This window comes from Zingiber officinale, chromosome 4A, assembly GCF_018446385.1.
Source record: "Zingiber officinale cultivar Zhangliang chromosome 4A, Zo_v1.1, whole genome shotgun sequence".
Classification (NCBI taxonomy): Eukaryota; Viridiplantae; Streptophyta; class Magnoliopsida; order Zingiberales; family Zingiberaceae; genus Zingiber; species Zingiber officinale.
This window is the reverse complement of record NC_055992.1, coordinates 160,382,087-160,399,696: the sequence shown is the minus strand read 5'-3', so window position 1 is coordinate 160,399,696 and position 17,610 is coordinate 160,382,087. Positions and strand designations below refer to the sequence as shown.

The window sequence follows — 17,610 nt, the reverse complement described above, 5'->3', positions numbered from 1 at the left end:
GTATTCAAATGCTAAAACAAATGAATGGACGTATAATACCTATCTACTATATCAGTATTATTATCTTATATTAATTTTAATTAAATGAGATTGACAATCGGATTAAAATAAATATTTAAATTTTAAAATAAATAAAGTGAACTTCAAAATTGCTCATGAAAAAGTTGTAAAAAATGCGAGAAAAGGAAAAGAAGAAATAAAATAGTTGTTTTGGATTTTAGGGACAATTTATCAAATCAGGTACTTAAGTTTAAGGAATACTCAAAGTGGGTATTTAAATATTTATTACAGGGCACAGTTCGTTTCAAACCAAATCTCTTTCTCTCCTCTCTCAAGTTTTGCCAACAAACTTTTGGAAAGACAAATAGTCTTCTGTTGGTGCCGCGGTTTTGCGGCTAAATAATCGCGAGTTCCATGGCCATGAGATTGCTGCGAGATTGTGATATACTGCAAGCTCATGGATGAAACTCGAGAGAGTACAGCTGAGAGGTTCTCTGGTTCGGTTCAAGTAACAAAAAAACAAGTTACAACAGATTCAAACCATGTCTTGTGTGAAGTAGTTGAGGATCAACCACTACACAACACAAGCTAAACGATTCAAATCTCATTGTGGCAACATATTCGAATACTTCAATAATTTTTACATAACAAGCAAGAATAATGATCAATGCAGAAATCTACACCACTTTAAGCTCCATCTCCACCGCACATAGGCGCATGCGATATTTTTAATAGAAGATGCGAACCATATGGGAAGATAGCATCAAAAACTTGAGTATCATGACCACACAATTATGGAATACCTGATAAGATAATATGAGAAATTTTGCAGTGGACAGCTAGAAAATGTACTCTGGTTTTTCGAGGATGAAAGGTGCAACTTTCACATCAAATTGTCTTCCCTCAGGTCTGCTTAACCTAAAGCCCACAAGAAAACAAGATCAGGCTTTGAGAAACAAGAAAACAATATGTAGCTGTTGGAAGATGTTGATTAGCTGGGGATACCTGCCAGGAACAAATGTAAATGAGCCCTCAACAGATCCAGGAACACCGGGTACGGGAGTGCAACTCTGATATACAAATTCTTCCTCACCAGGAAGTAGGAGTGGATACTGCAGAAACAGCAAAGAGACGTTCATTGATTAAGTTACCCGAATTCAATGTATGATAAATTCCTCATGACACACTAAATTTAATCAGTATCCGAAGAAATAGAAACGATACCTGTCCTATTACAGCTTCTCCATGCACATTGGACACGATTGTATCTTTGGAACGGATAATCCAGTGACGTGAATGAAGCTGGCATGAGGAGTAGTACACGCCATCTAACATGCATCCTTCAGGCAGGAGAGACATGCGAATTGAGTAAGAAAAGTAGTAACTTTCTTCGCCTCCATTGGCATCAGAAGCTTCCGGCACAAAAACAGCAGAGGCACGAACCTAAAATATCAATTACTGCATTATAACAAAGCCAATAATTGCTTGACACTGCAACTCAGAATATATCAAAGGAATGCTATAAGTCCTAGTTGATTAGCGTCAGCTATATGAATCTTTTGTTTGTTGACATATTGGAAATTTCATGACTTCCCAATTGGAATCACAATGTACAACATGGTCATATTATCATCATAAAAAAGTCCACATGATCCGGCAATTAGATATGTTGGTGCAGCGGGGCCGACAAGAGGGGAGGGGTGAATTGCCTGCAAAATAAAAACTACCCTCCTCGTACTTTCAACTCTAAAATAGCAACAATAAAATAAAACAAAATAATAGAAAGGAAAGAAAGAAGTTTCAGGGATTTGACTTGGTTACAACCTATGTAGTTTTTAATCCAAGGTGGTTGAACAACTCTACTAGAAACGTCTCCTTCACTGTAGGCAAAGAAGTCTTTTTACACACTAAGAAAGTTCAGATGTTGCTAGGAATTGAATACAGAGTTGAATGATTTATTTCCTAGCTCCAGGAGCCTTTATATAGCTCCTGGAAATCCTATGTCGAGTCTTGAGGGCGCCTCCAAAGGGGTTGAGGGCGCCTCCAAAGGGATAAGCGGATAAAACTTTATCCGCTCGCAAACAGTCTGTTTGACCCAGTTGAGGGCGCCTCCAAGGGCATTGAGGGCGCCCTCAATGCTGTTGAGGGCACCCTCACTCTGGTGAGGGTGGAGGCGCCTCAACAGTTGTTGAGGGCGCCTCCAGCTCCTTTTCCAACACTTCTTCGTCTTCTCTTTAGCTTATGAAGTCCCGATAGCTTGGGTGATTATGACCAACCGAAATAGGGTTCACTCGAACCCAATTTCTGACCTTCTCCTCGAGTAAGCTTCCGCCCCGGCTTCTCGTCCCTCAAACGTCGCGCACGTTCTTCTCGTCCACCGGTGTACTCTTCCGCAGCTCTTTCGTCCTTCGGACACACCGAGCCCGTCGGCTCCCTTCCTGTGCCGTCCTTCTCACTAGCTGCATCTTCCGCTCGACTTCCTGCGCTCCTAAACTCCTGCACACTTAAACACAGGGATCAAAACCAAACAGGACATAACCTAACTTGGTTGATCACATCAAAACAACCACGGGGTCCAACAATCTCCCCCTTTTGATGTGCATCAACCCAAGTTCAAGTTAGGGTAAAAAAAATAGACAAGTAGTAATTTAAAGAAATTACTAAACTAACATTTTAAGCATAATGATTGCAATAATAGAATTTGCAACACTAAGTAAACAAAAGATTAAAAAATTTTTTTTAATATTATCTTGTTCCAAAAAAAATTTTAAGTACCAATTTTAAAAAATATTAACTCCCCCTAAACTTGCTCCCTATCTCTCCCCCTCACAGTAAAAAAACGGGGTAGGAATTTTTCAAAATAAATTCTAAGTTAACAAAGAACTCTAACTTTTAGGAAATTTAAACAAAGTATTTTTTGAGAAATTTCCAACAAATGTTTAAAAAAAAATTATTAAAACATTGTTTAATTTTTATTTTCATGCTTTATCAGTAAGTTAATTAAATATTTTATTTCAATATTTTGACTTCCAGGCAGTGACGAGGCACTAGACCTTCTTGGTTATTGGAGCAACAACCACTTTCTTAGACAAAACCTCATAAAGAAATTAATTGTTTAATTTTTCTTACTGAAAGCGCTAACTTACAAAAATTTAGTCTAGAAAAGATTTTGAAACCCAGTATAGGTTCCTTCCTACTGGATTAATCAAAACTTAGGGGGTATATAATTTCTGGGAATTTTTCTAAATTGTCCTTGGTGATGTTTAATATACCGATTTAATTTCCCATAAGTTCTAAATTTTGTTTTTTGAAATTTATTTAAGCATGTATGATCATTTTTCAATTTTTTAATTTCAATTTTTAATTTTTCATTCTCTAATTTTAGATTATCGTACATTTCTAGAGGACGTGCTTTTGCTAGGTTTAATTTTAACTCATCATTTTCCCTTTCTAACTTAACTAAGTCTTTATTAAGCACTTTAATGAGCTGAAAGGGCTGCTTGGGAGTTAGAGCACGTACCTTACTTACCTCAATTTCTGATGCTCCCCCTTCATCGCAACTTTCTTCTTCTAATGATCCTCCCCCTTCATCTATACTCATTTTCGAGCTGGTCTCATCTTCTTCTACTTGATGGTTGGTCATCAGTGATAATCCCGAGAAGGCTTCGACTTCAGATTCGGAGGATGTTCATCCCATGTAGCCTTCAAACTCTTGAGTTTAGTAGAAGTTGGTCTTTGAGACTTCTCCTTGTCCCTTTTCTTCAACTTTGGGCAGTCATCCTTGATGTGTCCTTCCTCGTTGCAGTTGTAGCATCAGACTACCCTTTTGTTGCGTTGATGCTTTCTCGACTGCGATCTAAATTTATTAGTTTTAATAAACTTATTTAACTTCCTTACCAATAGCGCCACTTCATTTTCATCGATCGACACTTCAGAGTCGGGATCGTCCATCTCGACTTGTGGGGCAACATTGAGATTTAACTTCTCTATTTGTTTAGGTTTTGCAATTCTAGACTCGTGAAGTTCAAAAGTTGAAAATAAGTTTTCTAGCGTACTTACCTCAAAATCCTTAGAGATGTAGTATGCATCTACTAAAGGCGCTCATTCTGGAGTTCTTGGGAAGAAATTGAGTGCATACCGGATCGAGTCTCGGTTTGTTACCGATTCTCCGAGGTTGTTCAGTTGAATTATTAGCTCCTTGATTCTCGCTTGGAGTTGCGTTACCTTTTCGCCATTGTTCATCCGGAGATTTGTCAGCTGTCCGGAGGATGTCGCGCTTTGCTAACTTCGCTTCTGAGGTGCCTTCGTGGAGCTCCAAGAATTTTCCTAGAGGTCTTTGGCGGAGTCGTAGCTTCCGATCCGACTTACCTCCTAAGGTGGCAGGACGCTGAGCAAATGGAACTCTGCCTTTCCGTTGGCCACGAAATCAGCTTGCTCCTTTTTCGTCCAGTTATATTCTTCCTTGTTTTTAGGGGCTGCAAAACAGTATTTCATAATTAAAAGAATATCAAATTCTGTTTTGAAGAATATCTCCATTCGGCGTTTCCATGTTACGAAGTCTCCGTCGAATTTCGGGGATGAATACTTGCACCGACCATTGTCTTGATCTTGATGCTTCAGTCGACGGTCAGTCTTTCTGAGGCGGTCTGGCTCTGATACCACTTGTTGGTGCAGCGAGGCCGGCAAGAGGGGAGGGGTGAATTGCCTGCAAAATAAGGACTACCCTTCTCGTACTTTCAACTCTAGAATAACAACAATAAAATAAAACAAAATAACAGAAAGGAAAGAAAGAAGACTCGGGGATTTGACTTGGTTATAACCTAGGTGGTTGTTAATCCAAGGCGGTTGAACAACTCTACTAGAAACTTCTCCTTCACTGTAGGCGGAGAAGCCTTTTTACACACTAAGAAAGTTCAGATGTAGCTAGGAATTGAATACAGAGTTGAATGATTTATTTCCTAACTCCCGGGGCTTTTATATAGCTCCTGAAAATCCTATCTCGAGTCTTAAAGGCGCCTCCAAAGGGGTTGAGGGCGCCTCCAAAGGGATAAGCGGATAAAACTTTATCCGCTCGCAAACGGTCTGTTGACCCAGTTGAGGGCGCCTCCAAGGGCATTCAGGGCACCCTCAATGCTGTTGAGGGCGTCCTCACTCTGGTGAGGGCGGAGGCGCCTCAACAATTGTTGAGGGCGCCTCCAGCTCCTTTTCCAGCACTTCTTCGTCTTCTCTTTAGCTTCCGAAGTCCCGATAGCTTGGATGATTGTGGCCAATCGAAATAGGGCTCACCCGAACCTAATTTCCGGCCTTCTCCTCGAGCAGGCTTCCGCCCCGCTTCTCGTCCCTCAAACGTCGTGCACGTTCTTCTCGTCCACCGGTGTACTCTTCCACAGCTCTTTCGTCCTTCGGACGCACCAAGCCCGTCGGCTCTCTTCCCGTGTCGTCCTTCTCGCTAGCTGTGTCTTTCGCTCGACGTCATGCGCTCCTAAGCTCCTGCACACTTAGACACAGAGATCGAAACCAAACAGGACCTAACCTAACTTGGTTGATCAGATCAAAACAACCACGGGGTCCAACAAGATATAGATAAATGCAATTCATTCCAAGAGATGGTAATATCAGATAGCTGACGTTAAAATGGGATTGGAGACTAAAGTTTTGAAGGAGCTCAAAAAGATTACAGAAAACAGAGTTCATGCCCAAGTTATTATTTGCTTAGTAAGGTTTAATGAACTTTCGTGATAGAACTATTAAAAGTTTAAAACTACAGGAAACTTGAAGTTAAGAGCCATATTATTTCTATGTACTCTGATCAAGGATGAAAGGTCAGGCTGGCTGAACAGCAATCATTTATTTGTCCTCCCCTAATCTCTCAACCTAATATGCACTTAGAAAATATGAAATTCGCATGGTACAAATGTAACAATTTCAAGGCACCAGAAAGAGAAAACAAATAAATCAATTAAGAATAACTTAAATGAAAGGATTGATACAACAAACATAATTGTTTCTTCTGGAAAGATTATAACAGTCATAGTTAGAAAAAATAATTATCATTGACAACTATTAGTTTCTGTACCTGAACACCGTTAGTTACTGCAACAGAACAATAGGGCGAAGTCTCTGGAAAAAGGCATATACTCCGAGAACTTGGGTGGCGGGTTTTGATCATGCTACTTCGTAGTCGCCTATTGTGCTCTTCTAACCACAACAGAAGTGCATCTTGTGGCATATCAAAGTTAGCATCAGCTTTTAGCCTTACCAATTCTCCAGGTACACATGGCATCATTTCTCCATTTTCTAGCAGATTGCTTGTGCCAACATAAAGTTGACCACTAGAACAATTTAGGCAAAAGAACTTTGCCATGTAGAAGGATGCTGCCACAACAATGTATTTGGGCATAGTCAACATGCTCACTTCTTTGGTTAGATTTTTAGTTTGTGACACAACCATTCTTAATGGCAACAAATGCACATTTACCAAATGTTCATAGAATTCGTATCCACCTATAATTCCCAAATCAGCAAGATATTTATTTTTAGCAGCGTTTGTAGTGAACGTCTCCTGACCATCACACAGCCTGTACAGCACCTTGGTTGGAGCAGGTAACTTAACCCCAAGTATTTTCTCAGCCTGCTGTATTTCAGCTTCAGAAACACCCTTCCTCAAAGTATCACTAATTTCAGGACAATTATCAGACAACCAACATCTTATCGAAGTCCAACATTCCTTTGCTCTTTTAACTAACGACAAAGGGTACATGGAAAAGGATCCAAACCAACTTTTGTATGCTCCCTGCAAAACATAATACACTTCATAAAACTTTCATGTTCAGTTGACCTGAAGGTTAGAAAAATATCCATTTTTACAAATTACAAATAGAAAAGAAAATGCAGAAGAATATTAAATAAGCTGGATTTTGTTATACAAGCAGACTTAGTTTAGTTACTTCATATGTTACGTCTTGCTGATCTACATCTCAGATAACAAAACCATCCTTAAAATCAATAATAAAAAAGAGCTTAAAACCGAACAACAATGAACCGTTCAATTGGTAAAATTGCATGGGGTAAAATTCACCACGTTCAACTTCTGTAAATGTACCAAATAGTAAAGATTAAAGAAGAATTCTATTTCACTGAAGTGATTTTCTGCAACTACAAGTTTGCCTCCTCTAGTCTGGTTTTTCTTTGCGGCCAATAGGGTGAAGGTAACCTCTTGATTTGCTCCAGCGCAAAAGGATCAATGCCAAAGATCTAATTGCAAAAGAAAGGGATCACTCTAGCAACTGCAGCTTTATTTTTTGTAACAGCAACCTTGAAATTGTGATACACCTACTTCAGCTTTGTTGGGTGGCAAGGAGAGAATGGGTGTGCATCAGTAATCTCTTAGATACTCCTTCATCTGCTTGCTTCAGTTGCCATGGTTGCTGAACCAAGCACCCAATGGGGGGAAAAGACCCAGAATGCCAACCTAATGAGAAGTTAAAGAGGATATCAAATCTTTAACTTTCACATGGGGCTCTTCAAATTTTCTTTTCCCTCTTTTTCGGCTAGATTTGACCAATCAATATTTGGCTGTAACTCCTCTCAAACAATTAACTTCACGGTCATTCTAGGTTCTGCTTATGTAATCATTTAAAAATCTTATATTAATACTGGTGTGCTAGCACACCAGATCCAACTTTAAAAAAAAAGGAAAAGAAAAAAGAAAAAAGAAAAAATGACCATCTTAAAGAATTGTGAATGTTAGTATAAAAATCCCATAAACCTTTCTCCAAATTTAGCAGATTATATATTCTCTTGTTAAATTCATTTGCCTGTTCACAACAATGGTTTTATTATTCTCTATTAACTTGCTCCCAAAATTCTTTTGCCGCCTCCTAGAGTAAGAGGCCATGCCATCAGCCATCAGGAGTTTAGATTCACAAAATCTATATGAAAAAAGAATTTCAGTTGAACTGTCTTGGTGTGTTGTTGTCGTCCATTCAGATGTCCAAAGGATGCCGCAACAAAGAACTTCAAAGGTATAAACATCTCCCGAATATGACTTACCAAGAGGTATAATCCTTCATTTCACTTTAAAATCTTAGACCCAAATGTTAATCTGGCATCCAAAAATCCATACCATGCCAATCAATCATCTTTACCCACACGGATTACGCCCTAAAGTTGGGAATTTTCAAGCTTAAATACACTCCCAGACGCTAAAGAAGGGATTTGCCACGTTCTCTGCCTCGATCGGAAGCCTTGATATTGTTTATAAAGATCGAAAAGAGGGAGAAGACTCCACCTTGAAGGAGGGGCAAAGAGCTCCGTCGGGATCGAGGGGTCGATCGTAGAGGGCAAAGTCGCGGGCGCAGAAGTGACGCCAGAGGGCGTCATCGGAAGCGGCGGAGCGTAGCCTAGTGCTGACACAGGCGGCGGCGGCGGCGTGCTTGGCGTCGAGCTTGAAGAGGATGCTCTCGAGCACGAACCCGCCCAACGACTCCAACCCTGCCGCCATCCTTCACCCCTCTCTGTGACTGCCCTTTGTTCCTGGGAGAGAGCTGCTCCACCAATTGCAGTAAATAAATAAATAAATAAAATTTCTTCAAAAAGTAGAGTTTGCGATTTCCACTACATATTATCTAATTTATCAAATAACGACACTTATTAACTTTTAAAAAATGCCAATTATTTGGTTTGAGATTGTAATGAACGGAGCAGAATTTTATAAATTAAGTGTGCCTTTAGTGAATATTAAAGTAAGATTTTCTTAAAATTAAGTGGGTGAATTGATAAATTACTCAAATAATTACAATAAATTCCTAGATTTGTTTATTATTGGAAAAGGGTGAACTTCAATTTAAAGAATATATATATATATATATATATATATATATATATATATATATATATATATATATATATATATATATATATGTTCATCAGTAGTTTTTTTAAAAAAAATTTTAGCGTCGAGATTAAGTCAATTAGATTTTATATTTAGGAGTTAGGTTTAAATTTAAAAAAATTTAAAAAAAAAATAGCTGCTTACGAGATATATATTGAGGATGTGTGATAGTAGTTTTTATTTTTTTTATTATTTTGATTAATTAGATTTTATCTGTAGGATTTAAGAGTTGTATTATAGTGTTCAAGCTAAAAGAATTTAAAATTAAAAAATTTTAAGTGATCACAGTGTATAATATATATATTTAAAATTTAAAATTTAAGTAAATGTTAATTTTTAAAAAATGAAAAAAAAAATTAAGACACTTAGATCAAATCAGGCGCCTCAATTCACTGTAGTACGGACAAGTCCATAGAGTACTTTTTATATAGAGAGAGAGTAGTAGTAATAATAGAAATATCTCGCCTACTGTGATTTGTGATTAATCTATTGCAAAAAAAAAAAGTCTATGTTCCTGTTTGAAATCCATAAAAGTTGGACATTGTAGACTCACCCTTAGACAAAATTCAGAATTTTTTTTATATTTACCCCTAATTTTTTATGTGATTAAAGAGGAAGAAAATTTAGAGGTTAAGGGGAAACTAATTAATTTAAAATATTTTAGCAGTACTTAATTGTAAAATTCATGTCTTAATTGTCAATGTATTTTTTTCAAATAAATTCTATGTTTATTTTATCCTAACTTTAACTTGGATTGATACAAATAAAAAAAAAAAAAGATTGTAAGTACCTCGGGTGATACGGTGCATGATAGTGGGGTCGGATAGTTAACGTGGTAGGAGGTCAAGCCCATGGGGTGGTCAGAAGTCAAGCTCACGTGACGGTCAGAAGTTAAGCCTACGTAATGGTCAGAGGTCCAGCCTACGTGGTAGTCAAAAGTCTGGCCTACGTGGTGGTCAAAGGTCCAGATTCCAAGACGGTCCAGGTTGGGCATAAGTGGCGTTCAGGGCTTAGGCCTGCATGTCAATTGGGAACTCAGAAGGTAAGACATACAGGTCAGGGCGTACAGGTCGGGATATACGAACTCATATGTACAGGTCAGGATATACGGATCAAGGCGTGCAGGTCAGGACTCACAGGATAGGACAGGCAGAACAGGAGACACAGATCAAGACGTACAGGTCAGGATATACGGACTAAGATATACAGGTCAGGACGTACAGGTCGGGATATACGAACTCAGATGTACATGTTAGAATAGGCAACCTAAGGCTTGCAGGTCAGGACTCACAGGATAGGACAGACAGAACAAGAGACACGGATCAAGACGTACAGGTCAGGATATACGGGTCAAGATGTACAGGTCAGAACAGGAGGACTAAGACGTATAGGTCAGGATATATGGACTAAGACGTACAGGTCAGTATATACGGATCAAGGTATTGGATCGTGATCGTTCGATGGAGGAGGGGTGAATATTGAAAAACTTTCGCAAAGAGTTAAGCAGCGGAAAAGGAATAAGCGAAAAGAACAATGCTGACACAGTTCGATTTACTTGGTTCAGATCTTGTGTCGACTCCTACTCCAAGGCCCGCACACAAGGGTGCTTTCGATGGACAATCACTAATTAATTCGAGTAATGATTACAAAAGAATTAAGTACAGAAATGCTAGAATTAATTAGGAAAAATAAAAGCCGACAATTAGTAAAGAAAGAGCGAACTAGAACTTTGTCGGAGAGCTTTTTACAGCGTCGCAGGAGCACCAGAGATCGAAATCAGAGTTGTTGTAGGAGCTCCGCCTTTGACCTTCCTTATATAGGTGGCTCGGGGGCGCTTGGAACCTTCAGGGTGCCTCGACCATGACGTAGTCGACCCAACCAGGATGCTCCACATGGCAACGGCGCGAAGAGAATAAAATTTGCCTCCAGGCGCCCGGGTACCTCCCTAGCGCCCGGACCTCTAGGCGCTTGGGTACCTCCCGGGCGCCCGGACCCAAGTTTCCAGCAGACTCCTTCCTGCAAGAAAAACTTTAGTCCGAGGCAATTATACTCTGCAACACAGATTTTTAGGACAATTTTATAGATAAGAAAAACAATAATTAGATTCCGTCTCTCCGAGACCGGAATCTAGTCAAGATCTCGACTTAGAGTTCCGAGATGGTTCTAAGTCGGATCGGCGCCTAAGTTCCCTTCCCGGGAACGCGTCCTCACAGTCACTCCCCTCCAATGACTTTCCTCCACTTACCTGTCAGACGTCTGGTCAGCCCTTCGACCCGTCTGGACTTCGTGCCAGCTATCCGATCAGCCCGTCGACCTAGCTGGACTTCGTGTCAAACGTTCGGTCAGTCTGTCGACCCGTTTGGACTTCGTGCTAGCTATCTGGTCGGCCCGTCGACCTAGCTAGGCTTCGTGTCAGACATCCGGTCAACCCGTCGACCTGTCTAGACTTCTCCTGCACACTCGGTCAGAGTGTTAGATCAACAGCAAAATTAACTTAACCTATTTTGTCATTCATCAAAACCTGGGTTCGATCGTCAGTGCTAACCGCACCAACACAAGGTGTACATGTCAAGACAGGAGGATTAAGGCTGATAGTTCAAGGTAAGCGGACTAAGGCTTACACACGGATCCAGGTGTACAAGTCAAGACAGGACCGAGGTTTACAGAACAGGGTCGTACATACGAAACGAGACTTAAGAAACGATAAGCGAAGGCCTCGACTGGAAGGGCGGTAAGTGCAGAGCTAGATCTACCAGGATCTACCGAAGGGCAAATAGAGGGTTGGACGTACAGATCTGGATCTTCAGAGCGACAAACACAAGCCAGGGAATGCGCTAGGGAATGTAAGTCTGGGCCCACAAGTCAAGAGTTGCAGGTACAAAGACCCAGGTCAGGGTTAACAGACCGAGGCGGACACACACTATATGATAATCAAGCCAGAGAATCGTAACAACTTGTCAGAGAATAATCACCGCCTGTCAGGAAATATACTAACGGTCTGGGGTTCATTGCCCGCTTATCCCCTCCTAGACCTATGGGAGGACGCCACGTGTCATTCACCGCTAGACAAATCCTGACATCCGACATTCCCTGACACTCGTCAGATTCCAAAAGTACCCACTGTCATATAAAAAGGGAAGCTTTTTCCCTTACGCAGGTACGCTCACTCGTCTTTTCGCACTCGTCGTTTACTTTTCGTCATTTCACTGTGATTCTGGAGAAAAAGTACCTGACTTGAGCGTCGGAGGGCCTGACCCGGGGACTTTTTCCTTAGTTCGTGGTCTCTAACGTGAGGGCGGCTTGTCTGAGTGTGTGCAGAGCCCTCGCCTCGTCATCCCTGTCATCACCCCCTGTCATCCACCCGTGGGAACCTTTCCAGGAGGTACCAGGTCAACTAGTCATCTCAACGACTTTCCGTCAACACCAAGGACAGCGCAACCAGCCTCTGTCCGACTCAACTTCCAAACGGGATCAAATTTGACGGCGTCTGTATGCATTTACTATAGAGGCTTCAACTCGTGCTTTATTTTTCACTTTTTTCAAAATAATATGATGCAAAAGTTATTATTTCCACAATGTATGCATTAACAATAGAGGCTTCAACTCGTGCTTTATTTTTCATTTTTTTTCTTCAAATGATATAAGAATCTGTTGGTAATATAACAAATTATATTAAATATTAATATATAATCCAGAATTAATCATTTTTTCCATTCAAAGAGTCAAAGTATAGAAAAAAATAAATTCTACCTTTCAAATTGATACATCCATGGAAAATGGACAGGTCCTCCATCTTTGGCCTCATATGGCAAGTGAACCAAAAAATGTTCCATGGAATCAAAAAAAGAGGGTGGAAATATCCTTTCCAAATTGCACAAAATTATTGGAATGTCTCTCTCTAACATCTCCATATGTAAACGATTCAAAACTGTTGAGCAAATATCATGTAGGAAAATACTTCACTCCGTAATTTATTGAATCGAGAATATAAATAAATGGTTATCATTAATTAATATTAGTTAAATGCACATGGATTATATAATATATATAGTGCCCTCGTTAGCGATGCGCACGCTCCTCGTGGTGTGGGCGCGTTCTTCAATTGGTTGGGGGCACGTTGTCCAATTTATCCTATGAAAGGACTTGCCAATAAAGTGCATCTGACATCATACTTTAACAGACATGCATATCCCTGACATTACAGTAAAAACTTTTGTCGTACAATTCGCCGATTGATCATGTCGTGTGTTAGCGGTGCTATTTCCTAAAAGGATATTGAGAGATACTCCAATGATTCCACTTTTCAACCTAGCGGGGTGACCGATCAGCTGGGACTCCGCCGATCGTTCGACCTCTGTTATTCTTTCTTGTGGTGTCTGGATATAGTTGCTTGTTATCGCCCGACCGGACTAACGTTACGGTCGTCCCAACGATCCTCTGCTCCGCGACGAGCGCCTCAAAATCTTGGACGTACGGACGTTCTACTTGGACCACCACTTTACCGATCCGAAGCTTTACGCCTGATCGGCCATGAAGTAGAGCCCCGGTCGACTCCTTTTTGGTGAGCCCATTGGTTCTCTAACATTGACCTCCTTGACTATGACCTCCACGTTGGTTACTATCTCTATCCTTTGACTCACACTTAGTGGACCCTTTTGTATTACCACATTAGTCGAGATTCAAATCCTTACTCTATAATAATAATAATTTTACCCCATACTAACTAACTTAACCCTATACAGGAATAAAAAAATTACGCAAAATCTTACTACAATATAGAATGATAAAGACATTATGTTAAGATAAAAATATTCCTCATAAATTATTTACCTGTATTTAATTGGGAATCGACAATATTGAACCATTTAAAATGGACGTTATCATATTTTCAAACAACTAAATACTATGATAGTCAAAATAAATAAGTGCATTAATTTTTAATATATACATGTTAGAATGGTAAAAATATGATAAAAAGTGGGAATGATAATATGGGGGTGTTTGATTCTCTTTTAGGAATCGGAATATATAAGAATCAGTATCATAGTATTATGGAATGGGAATGCATATGAGTTTAGGTATCATTCTTAAAAATGATGTTTGGTTAGTTAAATATTTTCAATCGGAATGAACCTAAATTTTCTTTTTTTATCCTTACAGGAAAATAAGAGAAAAAAATAGATGAGAGAGAAAATTGAATGTGCAAAAACATATGATGAGAGAGAAAGTGTGTAGGGAGAAAATGAAGAGAGAGAAAGTATGATGAGAGAAAATAAGGAGAGAGTGCATGATAGAAGAGATTGAGAAGAGAAAAAGTATGATGAGAGAGAAAGAGTGATGGGAAAAAATTAAGAGAGAAAATGAAAGAGTGAGGAGAGAGAAAGTGGGTTGAGAGAGAAAGAATGATGAGAAAAAATGAAGAGAGAGAAGGTGTGATGAGAGAAAATGAGATATTGAGGAGAGAGAAAGTATGATGAGAGAGAAAGAGTAATGGAAAAAATAAAGAGAGAAAAAGTATTATGAGAGAAAATGAAAAAGCGAGGAGAGAGAAAGTATGATCAAAGAGAAAGTGGATTGAGAGAGAAAGAGTGATGGGAAAAAATAAAGAGAGAGAAAGTGTGATGAGAGAAAATGAGAGACTGGGGAGAGAGAAAGTGTGATTAGAGAAAATAAAGAGAGAGAGTGATGAGAGAAAATGAGGAGAGTGAGTATGTTAAGAGAGATTGAGGAGAGAGAAAGTATGATGAGAAAATAAGGAGAAAGTGTGTAATGGGAGAGAAAGTGTGATGGAAGAGAATGAAGAGAGAGAAAATGAGGAGAGAGAGTGTATGATGAAACAGAATATAGAGAATATGTGATGAGAGAGAAAGTATATTGAGAGAGAAAGTGTGATGATAAAATAAGGAGAGAGAAAATATAATGAGAGAGAACAAAGAGAGAGTATGTGAAATTAAAAAAAATAAATAAATATATTAAGGATATTTTTGTCCATCAAAACTCAAGAGAGTCGGTGAGTTTCATCCATACCCAAATTTTTGAGTTCTATTCAAAAATCTTGATTTCATTCCCATCAACCAAATACAAGATTTAAAAATGAATTCATTCCCAAACCCATAAAACAAACGTCACCTAAATTAACAGTAGTAATTTATTGAATCAAGAATATAAATCAATGGTTATCATTCATTAATATTAGCTAACATGCACATGGATTATATATATATATATATATATAGTATTGATACTGTGCACGACTGTGCGCGTAGCACACAATATCAGTGTTTTATTTATTTATTTTTATTTTTTTTTATTTTTTAAATTAAAAAATTTCTTTACGATTTTATTTATAGGGTTCAGGCTTTGGGTATAATGTTAAAGCTATTTTTTTTTTAGATTTTACCTATAGGGTTTAGGCTTTCTAATTAGGTTATAGTGTTTGGTTTAAAAAAAATTAAAATAAAATTAATTTAAATATTTATTGAGTATTATAATGTGTTTAGGGGATATATCCATATATTAAATTTTAAATAAGGAAATGTTGAATTTTTTAAATTCAAAAAACTAAAAAAAAATAGAAAAAAAAAAACACTGATATTATATATATATATAATATATATACCCGATAAAAATGTGTTATATAAACTCGTATAATAGTATAATGAAAGGCGGTACTCAAAAACTTTAATAATAAATTATTATAATGGATCCTACCTTAAAGAATAACATTTAATCAGATGAATAATTTTCAAAGGTGATTTTACCGTGATAACAAAAATGGCGGCAATCTTTGAAATTTAGCGCGACGCGCAGTTGGATTAATCTGTTAAGAAAATGTAGGTTAATTAAAACTATATACATATATATATACCTCAAAGAATGAACGACCGAAACTTGTTCCACAATCAGGCTTCAATCCCTCCATCGGCGGCGAAATGGCGACCAGGTTGGCCAAGGGGAGCAGAGTGGAGGTGATGCGGCGAAACGCCGACGACAGCCGCACACCTCCGTATTCATGGCGCTGCGGCGATCTCCTCTCATTCAATTCCCAGCAGTTCATCGTTCGCCTGGACGACCCCGAGGTTCCGGTGCAGTGCGTGTCGAGGGACTGCATCCGCCCGTGCCCTCCTCCCTTCGTCGGCCGCTTCCGGTGGAAAGCCGGCGACCCGGCCGAATTGTTCGAGGACCACGCGTGGTGGCCGGCGAAGGTCGTCGACGTGGATGATCGCCGTAGGGTCGTCGACGTTTGGCGCTGGAACTCGGCGACGCAGATCCGAGTTCGCCCGTCCAAGCTCCGGCAGAGAAAACAATGGATTCACGCGAAGTGGTCGGTGATCGATAAGTCTGAGGTATTTATAAATTATGACATCGATAAAAAATCGAATTAATTAATTTTATGCTTCTTTGTCTAACATCTGTAATGGCAGGCGGAAGCAGAGGTTCCTTCTCAGCCGTGCGAGGACAGAGAGTCCTGCAACATGTCCGGTCGGAAGAGGATGAGTCCGTCGGAGGGAGAGGTGGAGAGCCGTCCCTGCCGGCGCCAAGTTGTTTTCTGGACGTCTTCGGTGGATTATTCCAGTGATTCGACATCGTCGTCTTCGGTGGATTATTCCAGTGATTCGACATCGTCGTCTTCGGTTAACAGTCCGGAAAATTAATTGCTAATTAGTTGAGGCAAGATTACAATTTCGTAGGTTAATTTGATTAACTGATGTTGTTTGTATTGTATTGTATCGTAGACTGTTGAACAATGTGTAAATGATTTGATTATGTTTATATTAGAAAAACAATTATATGTAAATTGTAGTGCATTTATGGACTCTGTGTTCTTCAGTTGCACTACTTCTCAGCCCTTTTTTGTAAATAAAGTGAAATTGATGGTGTTATATATACATTGTGTTAGGTTTGTGAGTCTGCGGCTTAATTATTCTGGTTAATTTCCTTTTATTGTTTGCCAACTCTTTTTCCTCTTGTTATATATTGTGGAAGGTAGACCGTTCACAAGGGAGCTGCGCTAGGGATGAGGAGAGCAAGACCCGGTTAGATCTGTCGGCTAGGTCTAGGGATGAGGAGATCTTAATAAATTCGTCTTTGATGTATGATTATTTTATACTTTTATTAAAGTCAATTTATTTTAAATTTATTAATCTTATTTAATTCTCATGTTAATCTTATTTTATCTTTTTATTTAATAATAAATTTATTTAATATAATGTATTTATATATATATATAGTAAAAATATCATCAAACATATAAAATTGACATATGATGACACTAAAATATAATAATATTAATATTAAATAAAAAATAAATAATTGGTTCTCCATTTTTTTAGAAGTTCTAATAATAATAATAATAATAATAATAATAATAATGTTAAAGGACAGGTAAATACTTTAATACCAAAATAACTTACTAATAATATGTTTTCAATTCTTTTATACTGATAGATAGATAATTTAAATAAGTTCATATTTGTTTTTAAATTTTTATTTTTCCGCATTTATATAGTTTTAAATATTTTAAAATACAATTAAAAAAAATTAAACCAATATGGAAATATCAGTAATCGGCAATTATCAATCGTAATCATTTTTTGAAATTAAAATTAAGAGTCATAATTTTTTAAACCACCAAACTATATATTCCGAATTATTATCCAATTTAAATACCTGACAAAGACAAGGAACTAAAATTACACCAGTTCGTAGAGAACTAA

General features: G+C 38.4%; 2 protein-coding genes across 2 annotated transcripts; one reads left to right on the top strand and one right to left on the bottom strand.

The window, feature by feature from the left end:
- Positions 1–477: 477 nt before the first annotated feature.
- Positions 478–8,559, bottom strand: LOC121971977 (F-box protein SKIP16-like). Its single transcript, XM_042523537.1, has 5 exons — positions 8,291–8,559; positions 6,077–6,793; positions 1,225–1,443; positions 1,006–1,112; positions 478–918 (listed from the first exon to the last, which is right to left on the bottom strand). The coding sequence occupies exons 1-5, from the start codon at positions 8,501–8,503 to the stop codon at positions 840–842; spliced, it is 1,335 nt and encodes a 444-aa protein (XP_042379471.1). The 5' UTR covers positions 8,504–8,559; the 3' UTR covers positions 478–839.
- Positions 8,560–15,825: 7,266 nt separating this feature from the next.
- Positions 15,826–16,548, top strand: LOC121972997. The gene is made up of 2 exons (XM_042524599.1): positions 15,826–16,239; positions 16,318–16,548. The coding sequence occupies exons 1-2, from the start codon at positions 15,826–15,828 to the stop codon at positions 16,546–16,548; spliced, it is 645 nt and encodes a 214-aa protein (XP_042380533.1).
- Positions 16,549–17,610: the final 1,062 nt, after the last annotated feature.

Bases quoted from the DNA above. Each gene is read 5' to 3' on its own strand.
- LOC121971977 (XM_042523537.1), bottom strand. From the start codon at position 8,503: ATGGCGGCAGGGTTGGAGTCGTTGGGCGGGTTCGTGCTCGAGAGCATC. The intron at 6,794-8,290 runs GTGGAGTCTTCT...TATGTTTTGCAG, and splicing joins CTCTTTGCCCCTCCTTCAAG to GGAGCATACAAAAGTTGGTT. The intron at 1,444-6,076 runs GTACAGAAACTA...TTGATATTTTAG, and splicing joins CAGTAACTAACGGTGTTCAG to GTTCGTGCCTCTGCTGTTTT.
- LOC121972997 (XM_042524599.1), top strand. From the start codon at position 15,826: ATGGCGACCAGGTTGGCCAAGGGGAGCAGAGTGGAGGTGATGCGGCGA. The intron at 16,240-16,317 runs GTATTTATAAAT...CTGTAATGGCAG, and splicing joins CGGTGATCGATAAGTCTGAG to GCGGAAGCAGAGGTTCCTTC.